This window comes from Spea bombifrons, chromosome 7 (assembly GCF_027358695.1).
Source record: "Spea bombifrons isolate aSpeBom1 chromosome 7, aSpeBom1.2.pri, whole genome shotgun sequence".
Classification (NCBI taxonomy): Eukaryota; Metazoa; Chordata; class Amphibia; order Anura; family Pelobatidae; genus Spea; species Spea bombifrons.
This window is the reverse complement of record NC_071093.1, coordinates 13,331,984-13,348,523: the sequence shown is the minus strand read 5'-3', so window position 1 is coordinate 13,348,523 and position 16,540 is coordinate 13,331,984. Positions and strand designations below refer to the sequence as shown.

The window sequence follows — 16,540 nt, the reverse complement described above, 5'->3', positions numbered from 1 at the left end:
TTTATCATTCCCTTGTGTTAATCACTATAACTTTTTTTTATATATATATAAATAATACATGATTGGGGGTTACTGTTTATTCACATTCCGTCTTTATTAAGATTGCGTCCCTATTACAAAATCTGCGACGTATTTAAAGTTTAATAGCACACAGGGCAGGGATGATAAAACCCATTGATGCCCAGAGATAGGGCACAGCGCAAGGTGACTCTTCAGCGCAAGCTTCGGGGCTGGAACTGGTAATTACGGTGCCCATTGTTTTTAATGGTGCAGTGAAACAGTTACATTTAACCCTGTCCTGTGCCTTCGCTCCACCCAAGTGTATTTACGTCATTGGGAGGTTCCTATAGCTGCCTGGTGACACTTACAGCCGCGTTATGCTGCTTCAATGCATCTTTCCGAGCGCTGGGAGAACACGGCCGGATATATCGGGCTGAATATCGCGAACGATCAGGATCTTGACAGTGAGCGTAAGCTGTTTCCTCAATAACTGCGGGGGCACGGAGGGAGTATCGTGGCAATACCTTGAAGAAGACCTTTCCCGGTAATAAGTGTGAAGTTTATTTAGGAATTGGACTGAAAGGATTAAACCTTGACTGGTGAAAGAGGGCATTAAGGAATAGCAGGTGCATTCAGTCTAGAAAATTAACCCAGCATGTCCCTGCAAACCTGAGAGATAGGGTGGGGTAGAGACTGACCTCTGGCATGCCAAAAGGGGATTCTGCAGATATGTCAGAGCCGGCGTTGGACTTCTCTAAAGTAGAAAGTTTTCTGGATAAACATCCAGATCTCTTTGAGGACTATTTAATCAGGAAGGGGAAGTACTGCATGGTGGAGAAATGGTTGAAGAGAAACCAGACATCTAAAACGCCTTCCAACTCCAGTACTGATGATAAGAGCAAGGAGTGTTGGGGTAGTCGTGGGGATGGGCTACAGAGGAGGGCATCGCAGAAAGAGCTGAGGAAAAGTTTTGCCAGGTCAAAGGCTATTAATGTCAATAGGACCTACGATGAGCATGTTAATTCTAGAGCCCAGGAGCCTCTGACTAGTATGAGGAGAAGAGCACTGCTGAGAAAGGCAAGCTCTCTCCCACCTACAACTGCCCACATCCTCAGCGCCCTGCTGGAGTCTAGGGTCAGCATACCACAATATCCATCGACTGCCATTGACTACAAGTATCACCTGAAGGAACACAATGAGAGGGCTTTCTTCTTGGAGCTGGTCAAGGATATCTCAAATGAGCTCAACCTCACCAGCCTGTGCTACAAGATCCTCATATTCGTTTGCATAATGGTGGAGGCTGACCGCTGTTCCTTGTTCTTGGTGGAAGGAAGCGCCAACAAGAAGAGTTTGGTATCAAAGTTCTTCGATGTGCATGCGGGGACCACTCTGTTACCTTCCTGCAGCACGGAGAACTGTAACGAGGTCCAGGTGCCCTGGGGAAAGGGCATCATCGGATATGTGGCTGAACATGGAGAGACCGTCAACATCCCCGATGCCTACCAGGTATGTCCAATTCTGAGGACTTCCCGCAGGCGAGTTGTTTCAGATGAAGGTGGTGCGGGGGTAGGGAGGTGTATGTGGTTGGCGAATTGCTGTACCGGGCCAGATAAGTGGCAAGTGTATATTTTCTGTCTATTATAAATGGAGATCGATGGCCTGCAGTGAAGCAGGTTCTATTCTAGAGGTTCTTCCACATTACACTGCAGCCAACATCTTCTCCCTATAGTAAGGAGGAAGTTACAATTCAGATGCTGAAACACTGCAAACACATCATCATGGAGATTCCCATTCTGTTCCTAAATCTAACTCCAAATACCAAACTATCTGGAATATTTTATTTTTGGACCTGGTTCCAACTCTCAGTTTCCTAGACACATTACTAAAATCTTTTACCTGTTGTGGGTGTATGGGATTGCCTTGGTGATCTTCTCCTGTATATTTTGCTGCACATGGTGTGCAAGTAACTTCAATGAAATTACCCAATTCCATGCCAGGTTGGTGAAGAATGGGGTATTTGCCTTTCTGGCATCTAAGGTTAATGTTTCTTTTGTTTTAGCTGTAAAGCATTAAAACAATCATGACACCAAATAAATAAAAAATATTAAAAATAAATAAAAAATAAAACAAAGATAATAAGGAGGTACAGAACAAATTGTTTTGATTTTTGGCCGAATAGTAGTTAATGTTGTTTTTATACATTTTTGCTACACACTTTAATATATATTCAAGGCCATCCTTGTTATTTTTTTCTAACAGATTCACTTACATTACCAATATATTTAAATATAGACATACCTGTTTTGAGTGCTAGGGCAAATGAGAAAAACAATCAATATTTACAATTGGTCGCACTCCCTATACGGTTATTTCTGTGCAAACCTTTACTCTGTAAATTAAGATTTACTGAATCCCCACAGATTGGCCGTTTTTCTTTTTGATTACTCTCTCTAGCTTCAATTATTACACCTAGACTGATTTATTTGTATCTTTTACCACTGACCTTACTGCCCTTGATGCCATTTTACTGCTTAAATAATGGTGTTATGTGCTTATGCCTTGCAGCAAGCCAAAATGTACTTTGCAGACCACTCAGTGACGCATGCAATGTTGTCTCAGCTTCTGCAATTTTTTTTTTAGCACACCATTTTATGTGTTGAAAGTAAAGAAGAATTCTAGATATTTATAGAATCAAAAAGTGTTTTCCCATACTAAGTAGTAAAACAATTTCGCTTTAGTATTAGATTCCCTAGTAATCCATTAATTTGCATATTGGTCATTCTTCTGGCTGAAAAAATTAAGCACAACATTTTGAGATTTGTGCACAACATGCAAATGTTGATTCTTGAAAAATCAATTTCAAGAAACTTTCAATTTTTCAGTTTAACAGAGAATAGGTTGGGAAAAGAAGTCTAGATTGTGTTCAAGACTTATTTGTGTCATATATGGAATATGCATTTTTTTAAATTCTAAATTTAAGCATTGTTAACTTGGGGAAAACTACTTGCCATGCTAAAGTGCTCTAGCCCCATAGCTGCAACTTACTACCCCCTCAAATCTCTTGCTACCCCCTCCAATTACCCCCATTTTGGTTTCCAGTTAATGGAATGCATCTCCAGCAAGGCAAGTAGCCTGGATGTCAGGGAAATAGAGCAAATGCACAGAGAAGATTCTGATGTATGCATCTGGATTAATAACAAAAGGTAAAATATAGGTGACACTCACCTATTATATGCATTAAAGTGTGTATGATGGCTGGCCAATAGATTTTTAAATTGTTATTGGTAGCTGAACTCTCACAAACATATGTAAACATAGTATGTACCAGAACAGAGTATTGATTTCGATTAGAGTAGCATATTGAAATGAAACATGTTTTAGATCTCTTGACAGTTAAATAGTTAAACCAAATATTCTCTGTATATATACATATACATATATATATATATAGATATCTGCAACCTGTAGCTACAGTGATTTATAACTACAAGCTATGGTGCTTAACTAATTTTGAGTTATGGTATTGATGTTTATGGGGAAAATCAATAGTGCATGGTACTGTGAATGAATTCTTTGTGATATGAGCAACCTGCTGACAATAATGGTTTCTAAAACTAATTGAATTGATTCACAGGGCCAATGATTGACTATTAAAGTCATTTCTAACTCTATATGCCTAATGAGAATATCTAGTGTGAGCATAAACTAGGTAGCTGGTAGTTTGGATTCTACAGCAGGTCTTCCAATAATTCTTTCTTTCCTTTGTTGCATTCTTGTTTGTCGTGCTTGAGAACAGGGAGTAACTTAAGAACTTGTAGACTTGGCTATGCTTTTTGTGCATTGGCACTAGATGTTTTTATAACCCTTGTATTGCATATTAAATAGAGGTGGTTTGGAAAGTTTCCTATCATTCTTTTAGTTTGTAATTTAATTTCATACCGGTAATCTAGAATATTGGTGCATGTTCCTCATTTGAGAGAATAGCAATTTTACGATTTTTATGTATGTCTCAACGAAACCAGATTGCAGCTTTGACACTAAAGTCCCCATTTTAACAATGTAGGTGTAAACTACCAGATCACCAGTGACTCAGTCTCAGATGGAAGATTTGGTTTTGACAATTGAAAATGAAATCCTTATTACCAATGGGACTAAGGAATACATGTTTTCAGTAGCATTGTATAGAGTGAATCTTTAATCTCTTTAGAAAAGGTGATAAACATTCTACTTAAAAATACAAGTGTAATTTTAGCTAGTTTAAAGCTTCCAGCATTTAGGTATTAACACATCCTGTAATCAAGCTCTACTTTTGACATCAGAACACATTAAAACTTTATTATATTTCTTGTGTTATCTTTTTTTAATTTCACAAGTTGGTCTCGTTTGTGGGTACAATTTGAGATTCTATAAATCGGAAGAATAGAATTAGGTACCATGTCTAGATTGCCATGCTGAACCCCTTTAAATTGGCAAGAATCGGTTCTTTTCACTCCAAATAACAAATATAAAGTGATAAAGTAGAACCTTTTCTCAACTAAAGCCTGTGAGCGATAGGTAGAAATTCAGCCTAAGCTATACAATAAAGCAAATATTTAACGAGGGCTGTTAAAGAGGTGAAAAGTATCTTTCAACCTGAACGTAAAATACAGTTTTGTATACAGTAATGTAAGTTAGAGTTGACAAAATCCTTGGTTTTATCTCCTTTCCTTTCCCTGATTGAACACATCACTGAACTGATTCTATGGCAATTCCCTTTTTTTAATAGTCAGAGTGTCTGGCTGGCTGATTAGCAATGAGCTATTGTATTGTTTACCACAAGCAGTATGATGAGTAAGGGTGTTTGTCTTGTTATTGGCAGATCTTTGAAGTTGTCATGGAAACTTCAATGTCGCTTTAATTTTTCCTGTGAATTGACTGGATTGTACAGTAATTTGAAACATAAATGCAACAGTTAAAAATGGACACATCTAATGGGTACGATGTCAAGTAGTGTAGCCAAAAAATATATACACCAGTTAGTTAGTTGTAAGGTAACTGTAATATTTTTGGCAATGACATAAATGACAATTATATCACCTCGATCTTATCACATATCTGCGAAACAGTATGGTGAGAACTCAGCACCCAGTGAAATATACCAGCTGCTATAGGGACAATCCCCTCAACACACTTTCAAAATACAAATAAATACAATATCCCGGTGCGCTTGGTACAAAAAAATGTTGAATCAATAATACATTTATAGTAACGTGGTATTCCTCAGATGTTAATATAAAGAAAGAAACCCCCTCCAAAAGTGTATACTGTGTTAGAAATCAGCCCTAAACTATATATAATGGTTACACTCACAAATTAGCGATCAAGAAATAGCTCCTTATAATGTTATCACACTCCTTAGGTCCCAATGATTGAAATATATGATCATTTGTTATGATATGTTTAAAGTATATTTGACATTGCACTCACAATAAAACAGGGGTAAATGAATTCATCTGAAGTCACACGTTTTCAGTAGCAGTTTCACTGTTGGCACAGTCCTCTCACAGGTAGTCAGTCCGTGTATATCCGTTTTTCCACCAAAAATCTTTACTGCTGTTTTCTGCTTTTATACGGTGTCGCGGTAACTCTCCTCACGTCCGGTTTCTTGCACTTTTGTACACACTTCCGGTTTTGATTTTATGTTACAACAATCTTCAATGTTAAAACACAGACAGCGATTCTCCAGCAGTCACCCGAACCACAATCGCCAAAAAGAGAACAAATAATATCTGCGAGATATGTTGAGATATATTGGTTTTGGTACGTTTTTAGAGCAACTACAAACTACTAGCATTTAAATTAATTTAAAAAAGTTAATTAAAAAGGTCAATTGTTGGTATGGTGGTATATACGTTATTGGTATTGTACTCTGTAATACCGTATTTGCTCGATTATAATACGACCCTGATTATAAGACGACGCTATAGGAAAAAAGTTTTACCAGTAAATGTTAGTTCATCTAAACTATTTTTTTTTAATAAAAGCTATGATTGAGAAAAATATTTTGGTTTTATTTCCTTCTATTTTCCAACCTGCCCCCCAGTTATGCACATCTGACTTCTGACTTCCCTGTCATGTAGCCGGGGCAGCGTGCAGATCCCACGCACTTACGCTGCAGCCGGAAGGAGGCGTGGCTAGCAGCGGGGCTTGTCTGCGTCCATCGCGCAGAGCTTCCCCGACTGTCAGAGATCAGTGCACTGGTGCGGGGAACTCTGATCTCTGACAGCCGGGGAAGGTCTGCGCGATGGACGCAGACAACCCCCGCTGCTAGCCACACCTCCTTCCTGCTGCAGCGGAAGTTGTCTACGCGAATCGGGGACTCAGAAGTACCGGTAAGTGGGGCAGGGGAGGTCGGGAGACAGGAGGATCCAGGTCCCCTGCAGCTGCAGTCAAATAGTCAGACCTATTTGAGGTCTGATTATAAGACGACCCCGATTATAAGACGAGGGGTATTTTTCAGACCATTTGCTGTGAAAAAAACCTCGTCTTATAATCGAGCAAATACGGTAATATGCTGTTTAACTATAGTCTACTTTGTTCACAGAATATAAAGTGTGATTGTTCCCCCTTACTAGCCCATACTGACTACATATTGTACAATGAAATCCAGCTACAAAATAGTTAAAATGCAATAAACATACTGATGTGAGTCTCCGAGGGCTGATGAGTTTTAGATCTTTACGTAGCCCAGTGTTGCTGAGCCAAACAAGTTCAAAACATTAAAGTGATAAAAAAGAAACTTATTAGGCCAACGGTTTCTTTGACAACAATAAGCTACATAATAATAATACAACATGGCATTAGCATTGGTGTGTAATAGAGTAGCTAAATTCAAAAGGGAAAGAAATGGTAAACAGCATATTAGTAACACAGCCCCATATCTCAGCCATGGTGCCACAAACACCCATCCATCAGTTTTACACATTGAGTGCTATCACACTTTTGCACGTCAGCATTAAAGGGGTTAAGTGCACACATCTTCAGCATCAGAGGCTACATGGACACTTCAGCCATCATATGCACTCTAATGTGTAAAGCTTTGTGGTGCCTTCAAATGTTTGTGGTGTCCTCTTGGTATTTCTTTTGCAGAATCCTCTTTCCCCACCCCAGCTAGTTGCCATGCATGAGATGTATTTAGCCGAAGACATCTCCATGCAAGTGATATACTCACAGTCAGCTCCAGCTGCTTGCTCATGCATGGATAGCGCTCACATTGAACTACGGAGGAGGATGGCAGCTGCAGAGCCTCAGCTACTACATCACATAATTATTATAAAGTATGAGTTCTTCAGTTTTTAAAGAATGCGTATTAACGTAAAGTACTTTAATATGCATTTTACTGGGACTGTCAGGCACCTTAACACGTCTCTTTAACTACACAAAGGAAAACACTGAAGAAGCAGAGGTTAGTGTTTTGCTCTACTGCAAGCACCGTGCTACATTTTATCAAGTCTGCTGACAGAGGTGAGCAGTTACTGCTGCCTGCGAGCAGTAACATTGTATGCCAGCTGTGCATTCTATACTGCTGGTCTGAATGTCTAACAACAAACCAGCTTGACAATGTGACAATGTTCAAATATGAACCCTAGTGTGTAATAATGCAGTCTGTATTTCACACAAAGCTGTATTAATACAGCGTGTTTGCTTATGTCACATTTAAATACTTTTAGAGCATTCAACTAATTTTCAAATGAGAAAAAGACAACGCAAGTAAACACAGAATGATCATTTCATTTATCGAAGGTAAAGAATTAGTCAAAACCTATATCACCCATGTGAAAAAAGTAATTGCCCCATAATAATAACTGACTGTGCCACCCTCAGCGACAACAACTGCAATTAAATGTATTTAAATAACTGGTCTTTTACATCGCCTTGGAGGAATTTTGGCCCACTCTTTCTGACAGAATTGTTTTCATTCAGCCACATTGGAGTTTTCATGCAGGAGCTGCCTTTTTACGGTCATGACTTTTACTAGGTCACTCCAAAACCTCTTTTAAGCCATTTAGAGATCTCATTAGAGATTTACAGACTTGCACAAGCTGGTCTTAAAAATCCTTTACTTACATGGTATCTAAAAAATGAAAGAGGTACACCAATGACACACAATGTCAAAATGAAAAAAAGTACAAAATGCTTACAATAATCATTGCACATGGGTCATATGTGCGACAAAAAGCTATGAAAGCAATGCCCTTTAAAGTGCTTCAGTCCAGTCCAGTGTAGGACACTTCCAGATAGTCCAAGGCCAATAAATAATTAAATGGATAGGTATAAATAAATGAATAGATAAATAACAATAGCAGAATAATGTCCTCTAATGTCCTCAACACTTTTCAACACTCCTGGGCTTCATCAGGAGATAAAGAAAATCGCTGTAATAATTCACTCCTTGGTTGTTCTCTTTATAGGTTTCTTATGGCTTTGTCCTATGCTTATGTCAGCAGGAAAGCGTCCGTCCCCTGTGTCGACATGTTTAGATGTATGTATGGTGTCCTCTAAGGGACCTGTAATTCCAATATCCCTGTTGTTAATGGATATAAATAGTGGTAAACAGAACAAAAGAACATAAACAGCCATAGATGAGAAATAATGACAAAGCAAAACTATAACATGAAAAATTAAACTATATATGGCAGACTAAATTTGTTGAGTCGAAAATAGTGATAGCGATATGTTTGCATGAAATAAAAATACGATTTTTTTTATGTGTTTCAAATATGTGAAATCTGAAAGGGAGCATGATCTGGAGAAAACCAGATTAAGTGAGTGTCCCTCAGTGTGCGTAGGGGGAGTAGTCCATTGAGAGAGACCAGAAAAAGATGCCAGGAAGAGGAGTTTGGAGCTTGCAGAGTTGTTAGATATATCTAAAGGAATGTTAAACCCAGAAGAAGACAGGGGATATAAGGAGAGAGGAAGAAAGGGAGACAGGCAGAAAGGTGGTCAAAGAACTGTGAGGTAGGACCTGGAGGGAGATATATGACAGCAATTTTAATAAGAGAGAGTGGAGAGAAAAGATGGATTGTGTGAACCTCAAAGGAACAGAATGAGAGGGAGGGCTTGGTATATGCTGGAAGGTGCAGTGAGGTGAGAGAATGATGCCTACACCACCACCCTTTCTGCCATCAGGCCTAGGAGTGTGGCTGAAGTGTAGTCCTCCGAAGGAGAGCGCAGCAGAGGCGGTAGTGTCATGGGAGGGGATCCAGGTTTCAGTAAGAGCTAGGAGGTTAAAAGCATGGGAGAGAAAAAGGTCATGTATACAAGTGAGTTTGTTGCATACCGAGCGGGCATTCCATAGGGCACAGTTAAAGACGGGAGGGAGTTTACGGTTGAACCAAATAATAATGTGAACCAAAAAAATATAATATCGCTATAATAATAACTAGACAATATAAATACATATAATATTCTAAATAAATCAGTATATAATTATACATAAATAACTGCACTGAATATACAATATATGTATCCTATGCCTCCTTCAGAAGGGACATCTAAATATATATTTTGTGTATGTAGGTTGTATTTATATACAATGCAATTGTCTATATTGTTACTGAATGGATTAAAATTATAGTGCTGTTTATGAATCAATATATGTGTGCAACGAATTATATGTTATGCATACTAATAGATCAAAAAAATATATACCACATGTACAGTATATACCTTCAAATATATATTTTCAAACCACTAAATGAGATGCTAGTTGTAAAATATACAAAACTAAATAATAAAAAATAAATATGTATATACAGTGTGTGTATATATATATAATATATATATATATATATAATTTAAAAGGCTCATCCATATGTTAGATAGTATTGTGTATAGTCTTTATCTTATACAAAAAAGCAGGTAATCATAATAAACATAGGCAACATGTTAATGAAATATAAAAAATAGTATTTCTAGATCTGTGTTTAAACCTCCTTTAAAAATTCTAAGATACAAATTTGAGCTATGGTTGCCTCCCCTCCAGGATGTTGTGATAGAGTCTATCCCTATGGTGAGAAAGTTTGCAAAACATCAACATTTATTACAGTGTTGTGGAACATTGTCTTCAACACTTTTATTTCATTTATTTCTTTGTTACCAAGATGTTCTAATATCCTTTCTCTCGGAGCCCTTGTGGTTCTCCCTGTGTATTGAGGACCACACTGACACTGAAGTCATTTTTAAGATGAGCTTGTATACCAAAGTCTGTTTGTGAGTGCATTATCGTACACACTATATATATATATATATATAAACAGTGTTTAGCAATCTATACTATTGTGTTTTGTTTTTTAAATCTCTTATGGGTGCCATTTTTGCACAGTCTCTTTTATAGTGGAATCATGATTCAGACTTTAACCAAGGCAAATAAGGCCTGCAGTTATTTTACATGTTAGTCTGGGATCTTTTGTGACTCTTCAGGGATTTAGGTAGGCCCGGGAAGATTTACCATACTAAAAATATTCCTGTTGATCCCATTTTTGAGTATTATATACAGAACTATATGTCTTGGTACTGTGAAGACCAAGTATGTTCCTGAATATGACCCGCTGGTTTCTACATTTTCCAAACATTTGACACTGAGTTCTGTAATGAATAACACATTGATACAAATCGCTCTGGTTGCCAAATTCCAAAAACAATAGCAAGTTTTTTTCCCATTTCCCATTAACCAAGCATACATTTCACCAGGTTTTTTCTTTTCGTAGATAATGGAGTCTCCGTTCTTTCATTTTTGTTAGATCGTAGCATCATGTGCTGCTTTTTCAGAGCTTCGAGCCTACTTCACATTGCAAGGCAGGCTCTATTTAATTGATGTTTAGATTTAACAGGATTGGCAGGAATCATGCCTGGATGTGTCTATTTGAATTGAACCCAATTAGCAATTAAATTTGGTTAATTGGTTGATTAAGTAAATAAGGAGGCAATTACCTTTTCACATAGGAATAGGTAGAGTTAAATAGCTTTTTTTCCTCCTTTCTATAAATGGAAATAATCATTGATATATGGCATTTTGTGTCTAAAAATAGAAGAAATCAGGGAGGGGTAAATACTTTTTCACAGCACTGTATGTATGTATATATATATATATATATATATATATATGTGTGTGTGTGTATATGTATGTAAGCAATTTGGTAGGGTTTGACTGACATAGCCTCACTAAAACTATATCATGGACACGTGCTACTCTTCATTAGAAAAAATAAAATGGACGGAGCCACCTGTTTTGCATAGCTTGGGCTATTTGAGCGTATACATGTGCAGAGGGGCCAAAAGTGGTTTGGACAAATTTTTTGGTTCGGAAAAAAAATTGGGGTTGGGAGATTGAAGATAAAAGAGAAGCGAAGTGAGATAAGATAAAAGAAGATGAAGAATTGTCTTGTGCAACAATTACAATTCCTTTGAGATAAAGAAAACATTTTATTTTTTAAAAGAAGGCATAACCACACAGAATGGTAACAGAACAGTGACATATACCTGGAAGAGCAAAACTTTAATTACAATATTCTGAATTTTAGCCTGCCACTATATCAAAATACCCCAATTCTGCCAAGTCCTATGTAATCCTAGCATGGCTGTATTTCTTACCATGGAGCTGAATCAGTGGGGCTCCATTACCTTTTGAAAGGGATTGGAACACTTACCATCATTTTAAAAACAGCCATATCAGCTAATTTATGAAAATATTAGGAAAGGTGGTCCCAGTCTTGAAGAACCAACAATTTAATACATAGTATTGGTTGGACTCACAGAGATATAATAGTTTGACTAGATCCTAGAAACATTAGTCGTGGCTTTAACTTTGTATATGTCAAGCATACCATTCTTCTTTTCCCCCTAAAATAGGAATATTGGCAACGGAGCCTATAGGTAAAACTATGAATGTCAATGTAAATAAGCATGTGAACAATAAAAAAGATCAAATAAAGGTTATAGAGGATTATAGCATACTTATTTTGATTCAAGTAGAGAGGCCGATGACTTGCTTGGTATTTTCCTTTTATACCTGCACACCATATGAAGCTTATGTATTATTTAAAAAAAGAGAGAACCACACCACTTCAGAACAAATAGTCTTTAAGAGGCTCTGAGTAATATACGCAGACAGGCAACAGATGTTTCTTTCAGATCATTGTTAATTGTCCACAATGCAGCACTTTAAAAATTAATACACATGTATGGTGTCATTTAGCCACTGTTGCTGGTAATGATGCAGGTGTGTGATTTACTGTTTTAGGGAAGCTTTCCTCCATGTGAATGCAGAGCAAAGAAATGGATGGTGCAGGATAGATGAGCCCTTGGTGGACATCACAACCCCGTATTACTAAACGGAGACATTTGCAAATGTGGTCTATTATATTATAGCCACATTAATGAAACTGCCTTTTCAGTTTTAATAAATAAGGTTAGTAAAAGGCTAAAAATAATCATCACTTAAAATAAATCAACCAATAAATAAGTAAATATGCATTCTGATAAACAAATGCAAGTAACCCTGAAGTGAAGTGTGTTATAACCATCACTTAAGGAATCCAAAGACTTGGTAGCCTGGCTATTCATTGTGGATTTCTGCTTCTGCAAATAAAGGATCTTAATAAATTAAAGTAGAACATTTATGCAAAGATATTAACACAAGTGATCAGTGGCTTTTAATGCTGGATTTATTATATGTGACAGTCTCCCTTAAGCACACAACTTCTGCTTTGCTGAGAGTAACGCTGTCTTGGGGGTTGCATACCTTCCAAGTGCCTCTTTGTATAAGCTACAGTCTCTTTTTGGGACCCACATCCTTCTACTTTCTCTTTCCAACTTTCATGTCTTCTTTTCTAGTAGCTCAGAATGTATCACAATGTTCTTCACAATAATGTTATATGTTCTTTTTCTTGAGTATATAGAGGTCTGTATGACCTAAGATCTTATAAATCATAGTTGATTATTGCTTTTAGATTTATTTATACCATTACTAATATCAGGATTCAACTATAACCTTATATAGAATTAGAGGAACTGAAGCTTGCAGAGGGGATATACCGAAAGACGAACACCATCTGGAAAACGCTTCCCAAATCAAGTTATAAATAATGGAAGTAGACGGCTTTCGAGACTGCATAAGAATCTCAATAAGATCAGGCAAGAAATGATCTAAGAAGTTATTTGTAGGTTACTCAATTCAGCAACCATGTCGTCACCTGCCAACAATCTAATACTTTAGGGGTACTTCTACGTATTGTAATATGTAGATCTGTGAACCAGGCCCTCCAGGGCCAGAACATTATTATGATAATGACTCATGATTTCTCCCCCAGCATCTTTTGTAGGACTGGGAGGAAAAACATAAGCAAGGCTGTCGTTCCACGGAACTGACAGGGCATCCAGAATCTCTGGCACATCTCCTGTCCTTAAAGAAACAAATCGGGGAAGCTTGTATTTGCTCTGTAGACCTATATCTTGCATACCAAATTTGTGGTTCATTTCTGCAAAAGGTCTGTTGCTGAGCTCCCAGTCGCTTTGTGAGAGAGAGCCTCTGCTCAATCTGTCAGGATATTGTGATAACCTGAAATGTGAACTGCTGATAAGGCCAGGACTTTTTTTGACCTAGCCATAATGTCCCAGGGAATTGGATCTTGGTCCTCCTTGCCCTGCTAAATAAGCCACGGCTGTAGTATTGTCTGAATAAACCTATACAGGAAGGCCTTTGACAAACGGACTGGACAGCAGACGAGCCATCCACACTACTTTGCGTTCCAAAGAAATTTGAAGTTTGTCTCTGATCTTTGATCCCTACAATCCTTTTATTATGCCATAGGCTAGGCATGTGCACCACAACCTGTCTTGGAGGTGTCTGTGGTAATGTGGCACCATAAGCCTTGCTGGATGGACATACCTTTTTTGAGGTGAGCTTGCCCTAGCCACCCAGTAAGGTTGGCCTTCAAATAATCAGGGTATGGGAACACTCTTTTCCAGAGTGTGAGGTCATATTTCTCAAAGTCTGTAGAGGCTGCATGTGCGCCTTTGCCCAATGGCAGCCACCATCATGGCCTTTCAAATAGAACAACGGGAACAATTAATTAGGCTCTGGACTGATCTTCTAAGAACTCTTCTTTTGTTGTTGGGAAGAAAAAAATGTCATGACTTTCCAGTCTACCCACATATCTAGGAAATGGATCCACTGGGATGGAATGAGACAAGACTTATCGAGATTTACAATCTAACTGTGAACCTTCAAGGGTGCGATGACCTCTGATATCTGGAGACGGAGCAGCGAGCGGAAATATGCCTTTATGAATCAGTTGTCCAGGTATGAGATGTAAATACCTTTTAACCGAAGCAGGGCCGTTAAAACCACCACTCTTGGAGCCGAAGACAGGTGGAAAGGGATAACCCGATATTGGAAGAGTAGAACGGAGGATCCTCTCTGATTTGCAAATCTTAAAAATCTTCTGGAGAAAGGATGAATATGTGGAAATAAGCATCCTTTAAATCCAGATCCCATGTAATTTCCTTCATCTCAAAGATGAGACACTGACATAACGTATTCCATTGTAAAGTGTTCCTTTTTCACAAACTTTTTTACTTCGGATAGATCTAGAGTAGGTCAGTCACATCTGTTTTTTGAACCAACGATTCTGGGATAGGTGCCTGTTCCTGTTGCTACCCAACCTTTCTTCTTATAGACTATTTTCCCCTTAAATCATCCAACATAATTTTTGGAGGAGGACTGTGACGAATGGGCCTGAAATTTACACAATGATCTATCCTCTTTCTTGTACCTGTAAGAGGAGCGAAAGAGGTTAATATTCTAAGTACTATTGTCTTGGGGCAAAGTCTTCTTCCCATCGTATAGTTTCTCAATCAGTTGATCCAAGTGAGAGCCGACAATACCAGCCAGGCGAGGAGCCTAAAGAAATGTATCACAAAGAAAATGACTGGTTGTGTAATTCTGTGACAATCCAAGTTTGGAAACTGGAACTATTAGTTTTTGTAAATGCATCCTTTTGCCTATTTCCCAGCAAGTTTTATGGGCACTGTTTCATTCTTCATGAATTAACTAAAAAATACTTTGAGGCCAGAACACTCCCAGGGTCTAGTGGCCATACCTGGGAACGCTACATGTTTTGCCCGAGACTCCGGGTGAAGCACTCCTTCTCTGGGACACTAAGTGGAAACTCCAGGTCATTGAGGGGGAAACTGTGGGTTGCGGGAGTGGTGTTACTGCACACCCTACTCACCTCCCACTTCCCTATTAAAAATAGTGTGTGTCCTGTAACGTCGATGGGACCACCCTTGACGTCAGCAGGACCACCCAACAACATCAGCGGAACATTCTACCCGTATCACACAGGGGGGCTCAAGGGATGCTGGTGGTAATTTTTTTTCCTGTTCTGCACCCAAAATCATGTTTTATACCAGAGTAACCATCCTATGATTCAAGTACGTACATAAAAAATCCACTCAACCTAAATTTCAAGCTATCGCCTTACTAAATTTCCATTTATAGCTTCTCACAAATATAGACAAACATCATGTTTGCCGTTCAAGCAAAGACAATATGATGCATGGAATGCTCTAGTTACTTAAATTATTGAGATAGCTCATGCAAGGGAGGAATTCTATTTTCTGCTTCATTACGCTGCTCTTGACTGTTGAATATTTCACAACATGTGCTTATGTTTCTCTACCATCTTCATGCTATTTCAGAAGATTCCAAAAAATAATATTTTTCCCCCAGTCCATGTCGTTAAACTATCAGTTTATTGCTGTTTTATGTATAAATGTATTTTGAAAAAAATAATAAGATTTGCTGTCAATGCAACTCACCCACTTTGCTGTGTATTACAGGAGTTTAACCCTGGAGAGATTCTTTAGTACCAACAACCACTATGACCCTACCAAGTGAAATCAGCAATATTTCCTGAAACTCATCTAAACAATTTAGTTATCAATCATACAGACCAACTTTAAATTGACTTTGTTTCATTTCACTCTCATTCACATGTAAACATAAGGTTTAGTTAATGAACCGTATATAACGTTTTACTTTGAATCCTCATCTACCTGTGCCAAACTATTTGTTTTTGAAGTTTGATACAGTTTTGTTTTTGGTGGAATGTTATTGCCAGTCCACTAGTTATAACGGAAGGCTAGGAGATGAGTTTGATGAGCAAGGCTGGCCAGTTGACAGGCAACACGCGGTATAATAGTTTTAGTGCAACAACGTAACACAGTAAATTATTTTGATATTGTTTCGAAGAAATAGGACTGACATATCTAGGATATTTTAAATTTAGATGAAGATTCCATGTTTTGGCATATCAATTGTTTTACATTTGAAGAACTACTTACTCTATCTTTTGTGTATAGTTTATTTTGTGTAGATAATACATTATTTATCACGATTTGATGCCCTGCATTTAGACATTCTATGTATTGTTGCCTGTGGGACTTCTTTACACCACATTCTTGTGTAAATTGTCAGATGCCCACCTTCTAGGTCTGG

At 38.0% G+C, this 16,540-nt stretch overlaps 1 protein-coding gene across 1 annotated transcript in view; it reads left to right on the top strand.

Moving 5' to 3' along the window:
- The first annotated feature begins 559 nt into the window (after nt 1-559).
- The window catches only part of PDE11A (phosphodiesterase 11A), a 98,883-nt gene continuing 82,902 nt past the window's right edge, over nt 560-16,540 (top strand). Inside the window, exon 1 of the mRNA XM_053471748.1 lies at nt 560-1,506. Coding sequence (XP_053327723.1) covers nt 706-1,506 — 801 coding nt within the window. The 5' untranslated portion in view covers nt 560-705. The remainder of the gene's footprint in view (nt 1,507-16,540) is intronic.